Source organism: Watersipora subatra, chromosome 4 (assembly GCF_963576615.1).
Source record: "Watersipora subatra chromosome 4, tzWatSuba1.1, whole genome shotgun sequence".
NCBI classification, from domain to species: domain Eukaryota; kingdom Metazoa; phylum Bryozoa; class Gymnolaemata; order Cheilostomatida; family Watersiporidae; genus Watersipora; species Watersipora subatra.
In genome coordinates this window covers 57,178,059-57,200,432 of record NC_088711.1, presented here as the reverse complement: position 1 = coordinate 57,200,432, position 22,374 = coordinate 57,178,059, and the positions used below count along the sequence as shown (strand labels likewise).

Below are 22,374 nucleotides of genomic sequence, written 5' to 3'. Positions count from 1 at the left end.
AATAGGACATCACAGTTCTTGCCTTGCCTATTTGTTCCTTGATCATAGTACAAACAGCTGATATGTGATTTTTGAATCTTTTAATGAATGCAAAAGTAAAAGAGCTAGCTCATTTACATATATCATTATAATATTTCATATCGTAAAATGAAAAACAATATATAACAATTGCAACTGTAAAAATTTAGCAAAAAGGAATGTTAGGAAAAGGAATTATAGTTATGAGATTGAAAAGCGAATACATATTTATAGAACAGATAGCACCATCAATTTTCATATCACAAGAACGTCAGCTATCGGTATACTGTCTGATCCAATCACTAGCCACGGAGACTCTCGCATACGCCGACGGCATAGCCTGCCTACACGTGCTTCCCCAGGATACAATTCCATGCAGCACCCAGCGTCTATTCATTTGACAAACAAGTGGTCCACCACTGTCACCCTATCAAACAGAAAGAGCATAATATTTCTAAAAATATAGCTCTAGCGATGTGATGAAAATGCTTAGACCACATCCTACAGAGAAGCTAGATGCAGGTGGGAGCATACTGGCTTGTCATGATTACTCATTAATCATTTGTATGAAAAATGTACAGAACAAATTTAATACCGCACTCTGTGTTTACAATCAGTTCACTGTCAAAACTTTAGCCTATTTAATGAGCATTCCACGTACTCATTTGGCAATCCATATATATTTTGAGAGATGAAAGCTACCACAATTTTCTAGCAACCCTTTAGTTATCTCTGAGGCATTTAGGGCATCTCATCAGACAATTTCAGTTGTACACTTTCATGTAGTTTCAAAGAAGTAATAGAGTAATCCCTCACTTTTCACTGTTAATGAGGACAGGTGTTCCTCACAATAAGTGAAAATTCGCGCAATAGAAAGTAATTGTTTAAAGTCGATGTATGAGCCAAAATTTAACACCAAAACACTCTAACTGCTTTCTAAACATATAGTATTTATTTCATATATTAGTAAATAAGTATATAAGTAATAAGTTATATACTATTATTATATTATATACTATATATTATTATATAGAATATATAATAATATTTTAAGTAAGTAAATTGAAGTTATCTCGGTTGACTTGCAGTTTACATATCAACTTCAGTCCCAGAATTCCAAACCAGAGAATGCACTTTGCGTAGAAAGGGCATAGTTTGGACTTCATCTGGCCTGAATATTCGTACTTGTGATTAATGGGTTCATTGTGAGAAGGAAGTCACATTTGTAATGTATTCTCTCTAAGTATATTTATACGTTTCAATTTTTTTAATATTCATTTAATTAATTTTCTTTTATTGTTTTTTGTTTTTAATGAACATTGGCTAGCAGCGAAGTACTAAAACCCTGAGAGGTGAGTAGCAAAGTAGCAAGGATTACTGTATTTAGTTGTACAAACATTAAACTGTACGAACATCTGCCAGGGAATCGGTCGAAGTATAACTAGTCACATTGAGCTGGTATTTCCGTTACCTGGACAAGTTGGGTTGTCTGCCCATTGCAAACCATTTGGGTGATTCCCTATAGAACAGCTTAGGGTTAGCCTTGAAATAGTACCAGTTCTAAATTAGGCATAACCAACATAAGAACAAAATCTCGCCTAGTTTTTTGTTCATAGCACATCAATAAGCTCATTATGTCATAATAAGTTTGTGAATTATTCAACAACTAGCCAACTGCCCAGCATTGCATGGTTAATAGAATAATTACCTAATGAATTTGAGTAACTTATCTGGAAAGTTAGATCATTACTAAAATCTTTACTAACACAATACCCGCTTTGGGCCAGCTTATCAATCTTTAACAGTTAACAGTGCTAGTTATTAACCCCAAGCAAGTGCTTTAAGCGTGAGTATCTTAACCAATGTAATGGCTATTTGCCTAACAAATCCATTGTATTCCATGTAGGTGAATGGTTAAGTTTGCCGCCTGGGGACCCAAGATCAAATCCAGTGCCATGCAGATTTTTCATTGCTAGATTATAATTGCTATAATTGGACACAGGGTTTAACAAAAAGGAAAAAGACAAACACTGAGATTTATAAATACAGATTTACGCTATTTCTTGCCCAGAAAAGAGATGCAATGATGTATTTACCGTAGGCACACGCGAGACCTACATATCTCAAGTTAGTAAAGCAGCGATAAAGAGAGATTTAGTAACTCACCCCACAACTGTCTATACCAGCAGTTCTGTAACCGGCGCATAGCCATTCATCAGGCATATCAAATCCGTATGCTTTCTTGTATTCCTTGGCGCAAGCGGCTTTCTCCCAGACTTTTGTTTTTGCTTCCTGAAGATCAGTTGGATAAACCGCTGAAAAATTAAAATATGCAAATATTATAATCACAATTTAATAATATACCATAATCACATTTTAGAGGTTCGGCCATCATAATAATAATCTCCTGCCTGCTGGTGACAAAACTTCTGACTCTTTCAGCTCATAAAGAAGCAAAGTGTTTATTCATTTGTGAGTGATTTGCTATCACAAGATGTGGTTATAGTCGCGTTACAACAAGGAAGTCCAGTCAATCAAAACAATATGATTCAGCAATGCCATCTACTTCCTTGTCCTTATATCGATAGACCTAATAACGTGCAAGCCAACAATTTTCAGCGGATCCCACTGAACTCAACTAAACATAAAATTGTAGTTGATCAGAAAGAAGAGATCCTCAGTCGTACATCGACAGCGATGACGTGACAATCGATCTGCCTTCAAACTACAAGTTTTAAAAAACTTATCATTTTGATTGCTTTATGAAAAAATTAGTGAGTACCTTGGAGTTAGTAGCTGCTCAGCCTCATGGAATGGAAGGTGTTAAGAAAAAAACACGCTTTAAACTAATGAACGGAAGCAAATTAAAACTTTTGATGCAAAACAGATTGTCATAAACAGCTGCAATCAATTCAATCATTAATGCGGACGAATGATTTTGAGTCTAGGTGACTAGAAAGGCCTAAAATGTCTAAAAAGGGTCTACAACATTCCTTTTGAAATGCTAAAGCAATTGAGATGTGAACGGTATAGAACAAAAACACATTACATTCCTCAATTTTACCTGCTTTTTGGTTACGAACAACTTTCTTAACTTGTTCTTTTCTATTTTGAACTATCTTGGTAACTAGGGTGGTAACTAGGGTGGTAACTAGGGTGGTAACTAGGGTGGTAACTAGGGTGGTAACTAGGGTAGTAACTAGGGTGGTAACTAGGGTGGTCAGCTCATCAACGAATAGTTTAATTATTATCAAAACTCTATATATAGTACTTTGTTGGCAATAATTTCATTTCAAAAATAAAAATGTTTTTCCAAATTAGGCCATACAACAATAGTAAAACAAAAACAACAAAAAAAGGAAAAAAAAGCAACAATTAGCCATTAAAGTTGAATAAATAGTTTGACATATAATGTTTAAAATGCCTTTCTCTGCTAAGAGAACGAATATTAGGTGGGAGATTGTTGAAGCTATATAGCTCTATAAGCTATATAGCTCTATAAGCTATATAGTTCTATAATGTTCATTGGAGATGAACTTACACAGAACTTTAGTAGATTTTATCCGAAAGTATCAGTATTTTTCCATAATTTGCGCTTGTTTTTGATGTTTGAGGTGATCTGACTACCAGGATGTTTCAGGAATAAAATCGACAAAACTTGATCGCGGTTAAACGAGCAGATTAAGCCCAAAAGCGATAATGCCGTCTATTTGTTGCACTTCAAAAAAGAGACCAAACAGAATAGAGACGCATAACGCTGCAACTTGAACACAATAGCCTATACCAATAACGAGAGAATATCAGTCAGCCAATGAACTAGTGATGTGATTTCGGCGAGTATTTTTTTCTGGGCTGAGTTTTAACAGCGATCAACTTTTGTCAATTTTAATCTTGAAACATCCTGCTTGTCAGATCACCTCAAACATAAAAAACAAACGCAAATGATAGAAAAATACCGATACATTCTGAAAAAATCGACTAAAATTTTGTGTGGGTAGTGCAAGTTCATCTTTAAAACTAGCTATTCTGGGTATTTGTTCAATTAGTTGGGCAGCCACCTTGTTTAAATTATACTAGGCGAATAACGAGCATTGCCCGGGTAGTAAAAAACTCTTTGCTCAGAAAATTTATCTTTTTTAACATATTCAATATTTTTACCATTCTAACTTTTAAAATTCATATCATGAGAAAAGTGTTTTGTGCAGTTTAAATAAATTGAGAGAAAAAATAAGCAATCAGCTCATGGAACTGTGTGTATAAACAGAGGTTACTGTTGCAACAGATACTCAATTGTATTCAAAGTTTTGATGGACGATACCGGTACCTTTCGATATTGGTGCAAATGTAAAAATGAGATATCGGGCTTTTTGTCTGATACTTTGTCTGACTGAACGAAGAGAGAATGTAGATGTAATTCCTACTCCAGAGAGTACAATTGTCCAAGTGAAACGCATTTAGCTTTTACAGATTTGAAAGAAACCGGAAATATGAGTGCACAAAACAAAGGCACATTTGAAATTGATGCGGTATATTTGAAAATTACTAATTAAAAAACTAGGATATACTGGTAACAAAATTTAACTTTTAAAATTTTTTCAAGAAACAAAACAAACGCAAAAGGTAATATTAATTAATTAATACACATGTGTACCCTTGCTATACGATTTTAACTCGTTCCAATGTTAGTATCATAAGGTGAAAATGTCGTATAGAGGGATATTAATAGAAACCCATGGTAATTATCTGATGCAAACACCCCCGGGTAAAAATAGTTAAAATCTTATATACGCACGGTAAATATTAAAAATTAGTAACAAAATAATATGTTAACCTTGGTAACTATAATTACCTACGGTAACTTAAGTGTATTTAGTGCATTTTGTGGTTATGATCTGCAATAAAATATAACATTACAATGTACTTTGGGCAGTACATACCATAGGGAGTTCTTACCTACGAGACAGACGTATAATATAAACTTTGAATTTAACTTAAATGAATTTAGCTTACTAAACACAGATTTGAAGCTTAGTTTTCGTATGTACTTTACTAAATTTCAAATTTGTTATCGGCTAAAATTTTATCATCTATCTGTTTCAAGTTTCGTTTTCACTATAACTAATAGTAAACAACGTTGAAGTGAGAAAGAGAGAGCGAGCATCGTATCTCTTTCATGTGTTGTGGAAGCAAATTGTTTCAAAATGTTTTAACAAATAGCATATCGGCATCTTCGTTATTCTGACGCTTTCAGCACAACGACTGCCAAATTTGAATTTCAAGATGAATTTTTGTTGATACCACATGACGAAAAAATATCACATGATAAAAAAAATATAATATATATTTTTTATATATAAAAAATATATATTATAATAATATATTATATTATTATAATATATATAAATTGAGCAACTCAAGTGATCTGTCAATAAAATCAGCTTATTTGTACTGTATTCTGTAATAAATAGCTCAAACCAGTCTAAAGTAGGGGAGGCAATCCCAAATACTAATCACACGGTAAAAAGGAAGACATAGGTGAAAATGGCTCACGATTTGATGGGCTCACAACGATTGAGCCAAATCCAGTGATGTAGCAGATTGTCTGGTCTGATATGACATCATCCTGTGTGGGTAGACACACCGGCTGAACTGAGCTACTGGAAGACCAAGACAACAAGCATAGAGACATTACAAGATAAGAATGGCAACATTAAGCGGGCTAACATGGAGGACGTGACTTACTAACTTTACACGGTAATAACTTTGTCATTCGTTAATTTATGTTAGAGCTAATTTTAGATCTGTTTCCTTTAGTCCACACCTCATGCGGTTCAAAATGCTACCGAACATGCAATCTTACTGCAGCCTCTGCAATCCTTCATGTCAGTATTTATAGCAAGCAATTGATAAAGTTGGCTGTTTTCATATTTCTTGAGTGGCTAAAAATAAGAGGTTTTTCGTGTGCTGCTTCGTAACATTTAAAAAACTTTGATAAAAACAAAAGTTCATGTAGTGTGACATTCCTGGTTTTAGCTGTTGCAAAAGGGATATAAGTTTGCTTGTATCGTCAGACAGCGAGCTGCCAGCAATATTTGACTCCTTAGTCAGACATTTTTTTTAATTAGGTGTAATAACACAGTACCTATAGTGTCTAAATGAGCTTACCTTCTACGATATATGATTTAATTATTTAACTTAATTTAACTTGTCATACTTGCCTAAATTTTATCATTTAATCTCAACTCATTTGTGTTTATTAAACTGTAATGGTTGGAGAAAGTTTGATGACATCTTTTAAAAATTACTTCTGGCGCACAGTCAAATGATGGCTCAATATGCGCATATGTTAAGGCAAGCAACTGTCTAAGATTGACTGTACTTCATATATGAAAGTTGAGTGCACTCATAAAGGAATGCAAGTTTGAACAGCAAATGCAATAATAATAAGCTTATTGAACCACCGTGTGTATTTAAGAAATACTGGGTGTTTAACGCTGCAGCACTTGGACTGTAAAGTAAGTAAGATATTCAATGTTTCACTTTATTTTACATCAATTTGGCATTTGCACCAACATTTTATAACATAAAAACAAAATCACAGTTTAGAACTATTACGCTAGTTTTTTTAATTATACGATGTAATGACATATTATGTTGTTACCAGCTTAATAGTTCTGATGTGATTAATAAGTTATTTTTAGTTTGGAGAAAACTAAATAAAAATTGCCTCCAGGTCATATGACTCGAGTTACAGTAAAACCTTTAATTGACCGCCTCCATTGATCGCCACTACATAAGGGTTGAAAAATAGAGCGCCATGGCATTCAATTAGAGGTTTTACAGTAACTCATTAACTTTCAAACCCTTGTGTAGGTAAGAGATTACTCTTTCTGGACTGAGTGAAAGTTTTCCACTATTTTATTTATGGTAGAAAAACTCTACAAAGCTGTAGTTAGATGTAGGCACGTCACATCGGGTACTACGAAGTTAGAGCAAGATTATTTATTCGATTAGTCCAATCTAGTTCTCTGTGGTCACATCAATACTGTCTGACAGATGCGAGTAAACCTACTGAGAAAAAGACATGATCCAAAATCTGTACTCAGGCTTCTGATTGAAATAGAAACAAGCAATGCGGCGTTTGAGCATCTTTTAAAATCGGCAAGCTGGCAAACAGGGTTGTGACCTTACAAAAACAATCATAACTACACATTGATATGTATTCACTGATGTCTAGATACAAAATGCATTACAGTTGCAGTAAATTTTTGCCTGAATGTCCATCTGATGTAGTTGCATTAGCAGTGCAGTAGTAAGCATACCAATTATACCACATAGTGCATGTCACAGCCATACACTATGTGGTATAATTTCGTTGCATACTTTAACTACTGCGCAGTATACAGTATACATTATACATGCAGTACAACTATTTATTAGTGTGCAGTAAGCAGTATTAGTGCAGTGGCGGTATTGCCTACTGCAAAGTGTGCCGTGCTGTATGCAGTAGAAGTGTTGATAGTGCTCATTTCGCAGTACTAAATGCAGTAAGAACTTTTGCCTTACATTGTACATATATACACAGCACATTACATTGTACATATATACACAGCATATTGAATGTACATATATACACAGCATATTACACTGTACATATATAAACAGCACATTACATTGTACATATATAAACAGCACATTACATTGTACATATATACACAGCATATTGAATGTACATATATACACAGCACATTACATTGTACATATATATACACAGCACAGTACATTATACATATATACACAGCACATTACATTGTACATATATACACAGCATATTACATTGTACATATATAAACAGCACATTACATTGTACATATATACACAGCACATTACATTGTACATATATACACATCACATTACATTGTACATATACATTGTACATATACACAGCATATTACATTGTACATAAATACACAGCATATTACATTGTACATATATACACAGCACATTACATTGTACATATATACACAGCACATTACATTGTACATATATACACAGCACATTACATCGTACATATATACACAGCACATTGTCATGCAAATTCATCACAGCATCAAGTATAGAGTTGACCTTGACCCAACCACAACGAGGTCGTAAGAAGTGAATGCTACTCAAACTTAAATATGATTGGGCAAACAAATTGATTGCAATTAGCATGTTGCATTTGATTAAAATGAAAATCTATTATGGTTTTTATATATAACCTTAATGAGAATGCAATACAAAGACCCCAATTTCATCAATCAGACCGGTGATATGGCCCAGCTCCTATCATGAAATGGTATGGGGGTTAGAGCACAAGCCCGTAAGCTTGTGAAACAAGGCATTGTAAATATGGCATCTGACAATTATGTAGAATGCAGTACAGATGCTTGAAAATCCATCAGTGTCAGTTGATCCACAGTATCAATTTCACACTTATGCCCACTTGCAGTATGCATGAACAGCTGGGTTTCACGTAATGCGTCATGGAAGTAAATGTGCAGTAAATCGCGTTGAGCAATTTGCAGTACTAGCAGATGCGGCAGCATTATATGTCTACTGCACATTACAGGTTGTCTGTCAACTTTCATTGTTATTGTTTCATTCGTAATTCATTCTGATCTCGGTTAAACTGCTGACATGATGAAACAGAAACTGTTCCATTTAAGTTATGGGTAAAAAAGTTGAAAAGTTTATTTTGCCTGCAGTGATCTGTATATGCTAAAACAACACAATATCACAACATTTAAGTTCCTACTAAGTCTGGTCACCTCAACGTAAACATGATGAAGATGCGCAATATTTTAGTTGATTTTATTAGGAAGTATCAGTATTTTTCTATCATTTGCAATTTGTTTTAATGTTTGAGTTGACTTAACTGCCAGGATATTTTAAGATGAGAATCGACATATCTTGATAACGGTTAAAACGCTCAGATTAAGGCAAAACACGACTATGACATGTATAGTTGCAAAGAGACCAACAGAATAGAGACGGAATACGAGGCTGTTTCTCAAAAACCAGATGGAGTTTTGAAAGAAAATATTCGTAGCGACCTTGCAAAAAACACGGAGCGCATGAGTGTGAAGTCTGGATGAAATCGGTTGAAAATGTGGAAACACAGTGTTCACGCAGACTAACAAACAGACAGACACGCGCTCACACAATGTTAAAGTATGAGTTATTAATATAGATATGGCAAATATATTTTATCCGCTGCAGTCAAAGTAGAACTATTGTAAAGGTCGATATGTAAGACAAGACGAGCAAAGAGGGTGAAATAGAAAGATTACAATTGGACTCACTATTTACAACCTTACCTATATGCCATACGTGCGACCTCTAGCAAGGCGAGGTCATATGAGTAGGTAGTAAAATAGTCTTGATAAATGTTTTCGGAGAAGTTGGTGTGGAGAACAATCCTTTTTACAGACCTGTGGCCACCTCCATCGCCACTGAATTTACTTGACCCGTATGTAACCTTGACATCAGATGCCCTTTAAAAGAGTACAGTGTAAACACTCAATATATGACAGCAAAAAGTAATATTAAAAACAATAGGCGCCTTTTAGTAGAATAGCAAAGAGAACAAAAAATCTGTCGTTTCTCAAAAAACTTGGCTCTGCTGGTCATATAGTGGCTAGTCATGCAGTTTTAGCTCAAAGTAGATGTTTAGCAGGCATTATTTGTGCCTATTGAATGTAAGAGAAGGTATAATAAGGTACTTAACAGTTAGAGACTTATACATCAACTGACACACATCTCAACACTAACAGTTGTCTATGTATATAGAATGATAGCTACCGCTATCTTTGTATATATACAATATATACTATAAATACAATATAAAATATATTGTATTTTTACATGCCGAATGATAGCTACTGCTATCATTCGGCTTGTAAAACTATTGATAGATGTTTTTATGCGCCAAGTTTCATGTAATCACAAAAACTTCTGATGACTAAAATGGTGACCAATATGGAGCTTGAACCCAGAAAATTCAGCTTATTTGACTGACCCTCCAACCAGCTGAGCTAATCGGCCACTTTCAGAAGTCTCAGAATAATTGCGTTGACCGAAGAATAATGATAGTTTTGTAACAGAAAAACAGACAGACAGCAGCCAATAATATTACAGACATTGTAAATGTGCTGACTTTCACGCAATCACAAAATTCTGTAAATGCAATTAGTGAGATTACTAAAATGTTGGTTAATATGAAGCTCAAACCCACAGCGTTCAGGTTATTAAACTGGTATTCTAACCAACTGAGCTAATCAGCCAACTTCCATAACCTCAGAATAAACATGTCACTTAGAAAATAAAGATTGTTTTATGACAGGAAAATCAGCAGACAAACAGACAATGGCCAATAATAATAAAATACTCAGGCTTAAGAGTCAGCTGTTCTTATTTAAGGACTCATAACTAAAATACAAATATTAAAAGATAATATTTTACATGTAGATGACAGATCACGACTCCTACTGCTAGGAGAAACAAGAAGTGACCTACGTGTAGCGAGACACGCAGTGGGCTGCAGTCAGCACCCAACTCTCACCCACTATTGTTCCACCACAGATCTTGTTAGCTATGTTTAATTTGACCTGCCATGGCCAGTCCGAGATAGATACGGCTGCATCGCCCCCAACCAGATAAGGGGACCAAATAGCCTTAGTAGACTCCCCGCAAGCTACAAATGAACTAAACGTGACAAGCAATTGCATGAAATATGAAAGAATTAAATCCTTCACGCTTCTTACTTCCTTCCCGGTAACCACTTGAGAGTAGTCAGTATGAAGATATAGAGGAGTTGCATGGAAACTGCAACTCTATGCAAGTTTATTGCAACAATAGCCTCAGATGCACAATTATAGTAACAATAGCCTCATGTACACAATTCTAGTAACACCATGGCTCATGCGCACAATTCTCGTAACACCATGGCTCATGTACACAATTCTAGTAACACCATGGCTCATGCGCACAATTCTAGTAACACCGTGGCTCATGTACACAATTCTAGGAACACCATGGCTCATGTACACAATTCTAGTAACACTGTGGCTCATGTACACAATTCTAGTAACACCATGGCTCATGCACACAATTCTAGTAACACCATGGCTCATGCACACAATTCTCGTAACACCATGGCTCATGTACACAATTCTAGTAACACTGTGGCTCATGTACACAATTCTAGTAACACCATGGTTCATGCACACAATTCTCGTAACACCATGGCTCATGCACACAATTCTAGTAACACCATGGCTCATGCACACAATTCTAGTAACACCATGGTTCATGCACACAATTCTCGTAACACCATGGCTCATGTACACAATTCTAGCAACACCATGGCTCATGTACACAATTCTAGTAACACCATGGCTCATGTACACAATTCTAGTAACACCATGGCTCATGCGCACAATTCTAGTAACACCATGGTTCATGTACACAATTCTCGTAACACCATGACTCATGTACACAATTCTAGTAACACCATGGCTCATGTACACAATTCTAGTAACACCATGGCTCATGTACACAATGCTAGTAACACCATGGCTCATGTACACAATTCTAGTAACACCATGGCTCATGTACGCAATTCTAGAAACACCGTGGCTCATGTACACAATTCTAGTAACACCATGGCTCATGTACACAATTCTAGTAACACCATGGCTCATGTACACAATTCTAGTAACACCATGGCTCATGCGCACAATTCTAGTAACACCATGGTTCATGTACACAATTCTCGTAACACCATGACTCATGTACACAATTCTAGTAACACCATGGCTCATGTACACAATGCTAGTAACACCATGGCTCATGTACACAATTCTAGTAACACCATGGCGCATGTACACAATTTGTAGTAACACCATGACTCATGCACACAATTTTAGTAACACTGTGGCTCATGTACTCAATTTTTAGTGACAAAATAGCTTTTGATACAGCAAGTCTAATGACGAAATAGCCTCAAAAACAGAATTTTTAGTGAGGACGCAACATCAGATACAAAAATCTTAGTAGAAAAATAGCCTCAGGTTCACAAAGTTTCATCGCTAAACGAATTCAGACCTTTGCACTCTAGATGTACAGCACTTCTGCATGAAGAATCAGCTGATAAGGAGAAAGTTCCAGTAGAATTCGATTCTTGAGGAAATACAGTGATATTTGCTGCAAGAGCAGAGTTGTCATCTCGTGGTATAGGCGAGCTCTTTGCACCTTCATACCTGTTAACAATGGACAATTGAAACACTGGCAATGTTGTCATATGTCATTAGAAAATCCTTTTACATTTATTAGTCTGTTCAGCAGGATTGAAATGTGACATTGTAATTCCTAGGCTATGGGATGACCCTGGAGAGTGGAACGGTATCCACCTTCATGATTGTGTTTTTATTCGTGCAAACTTTACTAATGACCGTGTTATTTAAGTGTTGATGATAAAAGCGCATAGATCAAGTGCATGTAAAAAGATAGCAGATTGATAAGAATATTCCTCATGCAGGTATGTTATTAGTGACTATTACCCTAGCAGTGTGGCGTGCTGTGAGAGATCAACAAGTTTAAAAAATAACTTCACAATTATTCCACAATGCAGCAAGGTGATTGATTGGCGCTGGTGGTAGAGCATCGGTCTACCAAAAAGAAAGTAGGGATTTCGAAGTTTCATTTAGAACAATCTTATTTCCTAACACCAGGTAAAGGGTTATGGTAAAGATTACTGTGCACATGAAAAACTAGTATACAAAGTGGTCAAAAAAATAGTTCGTGTCTAACACATAAATATTGCTTTTGAATAACTGCAACAATGTGAACTGGCTTTTAAACATGCCCGGAAGGAGAAAAGGATGGCGAGGATAAGCAGAGGATTGGCTGGACTGCATACACGATAGTTGAAAGCACTAATTAAGGAATTTAGAATTGAACTGTGAGAATGGTGTGCGAAATATTTAGAAAAATACATAAAATGTATATTCTATTTATCTTCAGTATGTTTGTTTCGAATATTGAGGCTTCAACATCCAAAACAGTACTGTCTGTACCATGAGTATTATGCTTCCTTATTTCGGTTTGGTTGAGCACTCTGTGAGAGATGCGACACTATTAGCCTTAGTGCGAAGCTCATCACTTTTGTGATTTGAGCACTCTAGTGTCAGCGCATTGACTTTCTTAAAGTCTGCGAGGCAACTTAGTTGTTTCATGGCAGGAAGTGAACTCTCATAGGCAATGGGATTTGTCTCCCTTGCTGGCTCTGAGCTGCACTGACCAGGCTTCAATATCCAAAACAGCTACTGTCTGTAGCATGAATATATATCTTTACTACATATAATCTTTGTAATGAAATATTATATCTAGTCATATAAAATGTATAAAAGAGCTGGGTGGACAGATTTGCTATTACAACACTAAAAGAAGCCGTGGATAAATTAACTAGAGAGTACCACTAAGAAGTTGCGATTACACGACTCGCAGGTAAATCGTTGTGAATTATACCTTCCAAAGTTGTAAAAGATCTTCATATTTGAAGGCAATTATAAAATTACAATAGATATACATGAGAAACTGAGGCCTAGGAGATATGTGGTTGGTTGGATTAATTTTAATATAAGATATTTTAAAAGGATTAGAAAATATTTGACCCCAAGTTGACCCCAAGGCACCCATAAAGTCCTTGCACCTATTTCATGAAATTTAAAATATGCACATCAAAATAAAAGTCTTTATAAAGATTTTTTAATGAAATTAGGTATACCCTGCAAGCTGGACATTCTGTATACCAACATTTCAGAAGTCCCACAGTAAATAATGTGCAATTTACTAGCCCCAAGGTAAAGGAAAATTAATGGACAACTTTATTGGTGTGAGACTATTCACCTTTATATCTTTCCACACTGAATCTTATCATGGTTCACTCCAACTCCTTGATTTAATCCCGTACATGCCTCATACATGTACAATATTACCATTATTATTTAGTGGGTCTACATAGTCTAAAGACAAGCATTGCTCAAATTGCATTGAAATATTTCTCAAAAATAAATTAATCAAGGTGTCTCTGCATATAGAGTACGAGGCCTAGTAACTGACCTATGTCCTAGCAGCGCACATATCCTGCCGGCAGCAGCGGCAGTAGAAGTATAGGAGGTGTAGCAGACATCTATCAAGGAACTATTGTAGGTATATTCTATGGTGTCACCTTTGTACTTGACTGCAACACGGAGCACAAGTCATGATTACGAAACTTCTATTGCCGAAATAACTCGTTTGCACAAAAATATGTTTCTCCAAACGAGGAACAATCTTGACCTGACAATAATTTTCACCTTGAAAAAGGTTTCAAGCCCTTCTTTGGCATGTAGACTGTAAATTATCCCTTTATAAGCTTTGTACATACTCTACATATGACTGTATAGACTGAAAAGCGTCCCTTTTTAAGAGTATATAGAATGAAAAGCACCCTTTTTACAGGACACATAGACTAAAAAGTATCCCTTTACAAGGGTATATAGACTGAAGACATCCTTTTTAAAAGGATACATACCCTAGACTAGAAAGCATCTCTTTAAAAGGGTTGATAGATTAAAAAGCATTACTTTAAAAGAATATATAGACTGAAAAGCATCCCGTTAAAAGGGTATATACTATATAGACTGAGAAGCATCCCTTTAAAAAGGGTATATAGACTGAAAAGCATGTTTTTAAAAAGGGTATATAGACTGAAAAGCATATCTTTAATAGAGCATATAGACTGAAAAGCATCTCTTTAATAGGGTATATAGACTGAACAGCATCCCTTTAAAAGGGTATATACTATATAGACCGAAAAGCATTACTTTTATAGGTATATAAAGATAGAGAAACGTATCTACTTAAAAGGCATAGAAATTGAGAATTAATACTGTTAACTAATATACAGAGTGAATAACACCGCTTTGAAATATGTACAGATAACGAGAGCACTAAAAGATTAGGCAAGAGATTAAGATAATCTTAGATGCTAACGCTAGATATCATCATCACAACAGCCACAGTACAATATACTGCAAGAAGTCTAATCGGCGTAGAGAAATGTTAATAAACAAAATCCTATCATCAGCAATTGAAATATATCACATTTGAGCTTAGGCCCCAGCCTCGAGAAGTGCTGAAATGAAAACTGCAAATATCTTGAACACAAAATATTATGGTTCAATAACAAAACAAGGTCAGATGGTATAGAAAAAATCACACCAGATGAGGTAGAATAACTCACAACAGCTGTATTCATCTGATCTATCTACACAATCATAGATTCCATCACACCGACTTCCCAGGGCTACGCAGTCGTAATTGTTGCATGTGAACTGTGTGGAGTTGTCACACTTTTCTAGCAAACACAAATGAGGAAAATGAAAACTGACACACAGTGACAGGTGATAATTGCCAAAGTAACAAAACATAACGGGGAAAAATCATTGCATTAAAGAAACCTCCCCTATTGGGTAGAGTTGTACGTAAAAGCTAGAATAGATGGTGTCATTCCTAAGTGGTCAGAACTCACTCAGATGATGACAAAAAATTAAGATTCTCAGTTTTTTGCTCTTTTTGGTATTAAAACTAAACATAATCATAAAAAATAATGTCTTTACTTGTTTTCCAGAAATATGCAACTTACCACAGCCAATTTCATCATCTCCATCCAGGCAGTCTGGCTCCCTGTCACACCTCCAGTTAATCTTTATGCAGTCACCATTACTGCAGTGGTGATAGAGGTTGTCACTCATTTGACAACCTCCCTCTAAGAAACCAGAATACTCTGCTAAACGTCTGCGAGGACCACCGTGGAACATTTAGACTAGCATTTAGCATCGATTTATTCAGTATCATCTCAGTATTTTATTCAACAAACTGGAATAAAGTGACAGTATTTCCATCACTGGCACTCCCTCACCATACAATTTTAATCCGTCCCAGGGTTGGCATCGTATAGCGAAAATGTCGTATAGAGGGTTATAAAAACCAATAGCAATTATAAAATGCAGACGTCACCTGATAAAAATCATTAAAATTTTATACAAGTTCTGTACATATTAAAAATTAGTAACAAAATAGTATGTTAACCTTAGTTACTATAGTTACCTATAGTAACTTTAGTGTATTTAGTGGTTATGATCTGCAATAAAATGTAACATTACAATGTACGTGTATGTGCAGTAGCAGCAGTAGATACCATAAGGAGTTCTTACCTTTGAGACGGACATATAACATAAAATTTGAATTTAACTTACTAAACACACACTTGAAGCTAAGTTTGAGTATGTATTTTTACCTATTTTACTGAACTTAATTTTTTTATCACTAAAATTTTATCACCTATCGGTTTCCGGCTTCATTTCTATTATAACTTTTAGCCAACCTCATTAAAACCTTTTTCAACCTAATTTGACAAAAAACCCCAAGCGATGCTGTTCTCGGAAGCAGCCTCCCGCATGCTTGACCATTTTTGAACGAACGATTTTGAACGAAACTTTATTACTGTATCTTTGGAATGACGCGACTTGAGTTGGTACATATAGTGGGTAGAGCAGAGAGGAGACAAAAACTTATCAATGCTAATATACAGTTACTGGAGTAGATTGTTGTTAACACGCTAAGGGAAGGGGTCTGATCCCTAACCCTTTGTTTGAAAGTCTCGCAACTCCAATATTGCTACTAGTTTGAAAGGGAAAATATCACCGCTTCTCACACGAGGAATGCTTATCTGAGAGAAATTGTGACAGGGCTTGCGGCGAACAGCATATCGGCGTTTTTGTTATTTTGATATGATAAGCACACCAACCGCCCAATTTGTATTTCGAGCTAATCTTTTCTGTTGATACCGTATAGCAAAATAAGATTCGTATGGCAAGGATGGAAAACCATCGTGTTCCATTTTGTAAGGCGAAAAAATATTATAACAGGGACATCGTAACCCGAAGGCGCACAGTATATATAAATCTTAGCATTTGTCATTTATCAGTTGGCTTGTTTGTCGGTCTGTCGTTCATGTGTCCGGTTATAGCAATTTAAATCTAGCAACGAAAAAATTGCTTGGCACTGGATTTGAACTCGGAACCACCAGTTTTGAAGACAGGCGAGCTAACCACTAGGCTCAGCTGTCCTTATCTCTCTTAAATATCTCATATAAGTTCATCTAAAATTTATTAGTTCACTCTTTGTTATGTATATGTTAAATAAAAATAGATTTTCTCTGCAAAGACTTTTTTATTACCTGGGCAATGCTGAGCATTCATCTAGTATTAAGATATTTCTCTACCGATAGATTTTTGCATATAAAACAGTAATAATAACAATATCTAGCTAGACAATCTTAACGGTTATTAAGTTTGGGCCAATTATACTACATGTATATATGGTGAGTATTCAAATGAGTACATTATAGAACTGGGGATATTTAATAAATAACATTTCACTCATACAGATAGAATTGACTACAAATGATCGACATTTTTTTCCATGTGCAGATAAATCTTGCTATGACCCTGATACTTATAGCGGTTTTCATGGCTTGAAATACCAAAACTTCAACAGCTAACATATAAAATATACTACTTAATGCGGTGAAATATAGTCAACTAATTTTGGAAACCACTCAAGTCTTCTAAATGAGTAATTAACTTAGTCTCAGCACAATAACTCAGTTTTACTTTCTTCAACTGGACATTGATTGCAAGCTATAAAAACATGTACACAAATAGTAGAAATAAACTTTCGTAGGTCGAAAGGCTAAGCGTGTAGATGTCAACTAACCACAGCCTTTTTCGTCAGAGTTATCGCTGCAATCTTCGACAGCGTTACAAATACTACCAACAGGGATACATTCATAGCCATTCTTGCACCTCCAGTGTTTCTCATCGCAGGTCACAAAGGGGGTCGGAGTGACTGGCAACAGATATAAAAGCATAGATAGGTAAAAAACAACAGTTCTCAGATAGAATGAAATCGCTTTTAAGAAAACATCTGTGTGTGATGATGTTTGGTTATGTAACCTCAATCTTCAACAACAGAAGTCCTAAAGTGAATAAAAGGTCAAGGTCACTTCTAATACTGATTTTATTACTACTCTGGCAATGCATGAAAGAAAAATCTACTAGTGGAATGAAAATATACTTCCAGCAATGCATTGGCTGATGATCAATAGTATTGTACAAAAATTTTTCCATAATCATAATCTGCTAGGCCAGTCATGTGGGAGAAATTTTTCATTACTGAATCATAATCTAGAAACTAATCATTTGCTTAAAAGGTTTCACCACACTCTGTCAGTCTACGCTACACTCTGTCAGTTTATACTACACTCTGTCAGTCTACACTACACTCTGTCAGTCTACGCTATGCTCTGTCAGTCTACGCTACACTCTGTCAATCTATACTACACTCTGTCAATCTATACTACACTCTGTCAGTCTACACTACACTCTGTCAGTCTATACTACACTCTGTGAGTCTACGCTACACTCTGTCAGTTTATACTACACTCTGTCAGTCTACACTACACTCTGTCAGTCTACGCTATGCTCTGTCAGTCTACGCTACACTCTGTCAATCTATACTACACTCTGTCAATCTATACTACACTCTGTCAGTCTACACTACACTCTGTCAGTCTATACTACACTCTGTGAGTCTACGCTACACTCTGTCAGTTTATACTACACTCTGTCAGTCTACACTACACTCTGTCAGTCTACACTAAATTCAAACTGTTAACATTCTTCAAATGATCATAGAATCTTGTCAACTAGAAGCATGAAGTTTGAGACGCATGTTTTCTCTTCTGTAAAATTGAACTTTTAAGATAAATATATTTTTTGTTTTTATTAACGAGGACATATGACACTGCAATTCCGATATTGATCGTTTGGTTTTAAGTTAAATTCTTTGCGGAGTGTAAAAAACTAGTATGTCATTATGTCTGGAGTTATGACAACTGCACTAACCACGACTAGTTTGATGAGACTATCTGCACTAACAATAAACGTTTCACTTTTAATTAAGGACGCGATCGATGAAGAATAATATTAACTCTTCGATTACACTTCTTTTTTTCATAGAACTAGACAAGTATAAGTTATAATAAAGCTCACCTGACGTCTCAGATATGCCTAGAGATTGAGGTGTGACAACTCCCGTAGCAAGCAGAGCTGTCAATGTCAAAGCGAGTATCCCAATGATTACAAGAACGACAAGTGCGATGACTGTGGACTTAGTACAGGTCATTCGATGTCGTATCCGTGGCGGCTGCTGCTGCATATAACAACATGCAATCAGCGTTACACGAAGATTAAATATGATTTTATCAGCATTTTATCTGGCTTTATGATTTTTGATTGTGATTTCATCTGGCATTTTATTAGCTGATAATTCCAGTTTTAAGCTTTATAAAATGTCAGATGCTAGAGAAATCTTTTGTCGTACTTACTTCATCCAAAATTTCAACAGTTTTTGAAAGAAAGTGTTTTAACTGTAATACGGTTTAATGTAATGTTGATCCTAGAAACTGTTTATCAAAACAACAATGCGTTTAGTTAAAATAATAAATCTCATGACTATAACAGACAGAATATATAAAAGCCTACAACAAAACCCATAAATTTCATTTACATGTATAATCTTGAGACATCGGAAAAAAGATTTAATAACCACACAAACACACTTTGTGCAAAAACTTTACTTGTCTTGGATGCAAATGGAAAAAAAATTTTCAAACACTTTTTGTCTACATCTTCAACATGTTGTGAAACTGGGAAACTTATTAGTATAACATGAGGTTCACAAGTATGTTTGATTAATCTGACTGTTATAACTATCTACCGGTATAACTATCTATCTATAATCTATCTATATCTATAATCCAAAATGAGCTGTATCAATCATATGGAACAATTACTTAATGCCTTTCAGCTGAGTTGATAAATATTATTAAAACTTACGACTTGCAAGCCATAATCAGAGAAAGATGCTTGTTCCTGGCTATTCTGGCGAAGACTAGTCATCTCAAACTCTACTGACTCTCCTGAACTTGAGCTATTATCATTGTTGACGCGAGCGTATGAGTAATTAGCTGTCATCAGAAGATCTTGACCATGTTGTAAGCCGAGTGGTCTAAAGAATAATTCTACAGTAAAGCAAATTCATTAGTGAGTTCATACATGAACACAATATTGTAGTATCTAAATTGAATTGAGAAAATAATATCACAGTTATCAGAATTTCTATAATTCAAACCGATTGATTTTGACGTACAATAAGTTATCATAAAAACATGCAAATCTAGAAAATCTTATAAAATAATAATAGTCAAACAAACGTGAAGCAAATAATTTCCATGCCTAACTATCGCAATACGTACCAAAGTTTAAAAGGATCAACAATATTTTCCAAAAGGCAAAGAGTAAACCTCGACCATGATGTATAAACTCATATTTTCATTTACGTTTTATAGTGTTTTTGGCAATTTTGGAAATCATCGAAAGCAGCACCTAAATAAAGGTGGTAAGCCGACCATTTGGTTCTCTTTTAATAAAACTTTGAATTCTTTTTTTTAGTATCGGCATCCGAAGAAAAATGGGTTTACGTTTCTCATGTGCTTTTTGTTAAACATGCTGCCATATTCTACTACAAGTACTCAATCATGTAAGTCGTGTTGCTTGCTTACTGGAGATCTTCGCTACAAACTACTTCGGCAATTAAAACCTGTACGAATTAGAGATATGACAGTAAAAACATCTCTTTAACTAGTACAAGTTTTAATCACCGAAATAGTTTGTAGCAACGATCTCATGTAAGTAAGCAACACGACTTACATGAACGAGCACTTGTATTAGAACATGACACCCAATTATGGATACACATAGCTAAAGAGCATGAATTATAATATACACTATTATCAGCTTAAAACCAATTTAAAAATATAAATTGGAGAGATATAAATTGGGAGATATATATATATATATATAGATATATATAGATTTTAGTTTTACCTGGTAAATGGTAACAACCATGAAACTTTAAGTGGTAAACAGTTTTAAAAGTTTTCAGTTTTTAATTTAATATATTTTATATAGATGTATATATATTTAGATTGAGAAATATAAATAAATTGGAAAAAATGCAAAACAAAGCACTGCGCTTCATATTTAGATTGAGAGGTCAGATTAGTTTTTCAAAGCTAATGGAAGACACAGACATTGTTTCATTAGCAGGGAGAAGGAAGGAAAAAGTGTCTTTGTTTTTTACAGTAAAATCTAGTGAGGTTATACGAGATACATACAATAACACACCAAAATATTCATATGATACACATCGACCTTCGGGTCTTTTCGTACCAACAATCAAAACAAACGCACTTTTTAATTCTTTTTGGCCTCGTACTATAAGGGATATCCAAGAGAAGGTCGTAGGTTGCATTGAATAAATGTATATACTTGTGGCTTTTGTATTTTTTGTTATAGAATAATAGGTCAATATATATGAATATGTATTAAGAATATAAAAAACGTTATGACATATTAATAAATGAGTTATATATGAGCAATCTTCATTGTGGTAATCAATAGTCATATTTTACAATATGTTTTCCACAAGGTACCACAGCAAGTACACTAACTAAAAAGCGGTGTACAACAAAACATAAAAAAGAACGCAAAAAAACTATAGTCTAAACTAAAAAACTAGTGAATAGTCTAGCTAATATAATAATGATGGAACTGAATGCATAAAATATGTAAAACACAAGCTTGAGGATTGATATAAGTATTGTTTAAACAGAAAGTGGACAAATAAAAGCTTTGTGAAAATAGTTATACCTATCTATGACAACAAATTTCTAGTTATGAAAACAACGTGTAATATAAAATGTTAAAATAGGTAAGTTCCCACGCTATTTTGCCTCATATTGAGAAATGCAGTGCAAAAACTCCATTCTGATTCTAACAAAAAATATACTAAAATATATGTAGATAAAACATTGTGTTTCTCAAGAGGGCGAGGATATTTTCCATGATAAAAGCTTTAGGTTGCGCGAACACCGGCAATCTTTGATTGCATACATTTTAATTACAGTGAATCAAAGCTTCAGTATTTAATTTCGCAAATATACCAATAGTCTTAGAGGCAGAGTGTGTCTTGCTAAATTAAAATGAAGTACCTTTTGAGTATGTAAAGTCGCTTAGACTGAATATTCTAGGAAACAGCCCTGATTTTGAAACTGATTTAATAGGACTCGTTAGCCAAAAGCTA

The 22,374-nt window shown here is 34.9% G+C and overlaps 1 protein-coding gene across 1 annotated transcript; it reads right to left on the bottom strand.

Annotated features, from left to right (window-relative positions):
* Positions 1-71: 71 nt before the first annotated feature.
* Positions 72-22,320, bottom strand: LOC137393488 (transmembrane protease serine 3-like). Its single transcript, XM_068080063.1, has 13 exons — positions 22,283-22,320; positions 20,067-20,251; positions 19,221-19,380; positions 17,884-18,015; positions 15,749-15,871; positions 15,347-15,460; positions 14,182-14,302; positions 12,166-12,320; positions 10,576-10,753; positions 9,378-9,554; positions 5,569-5,675; positions 2,185-2,333; positions 72-445 (listed from the first exon to the last, which is right to left on the bottom strand). The coding sequence occupies exons 2-13, from the start codon at positions 20,202-20,204 to the stop codon at positions 290-292; spliced, it is 1,710 nt and encodes a 569-aa protein (XP_067936164.1). The 5' UTR covers positions 20,205-20,251; positions 22,283-22,320; the 3' UTR covers positions 72-289.
* Between the last annotated feature and the right edge of the window lie 54 nt (positions 22,321-22,374).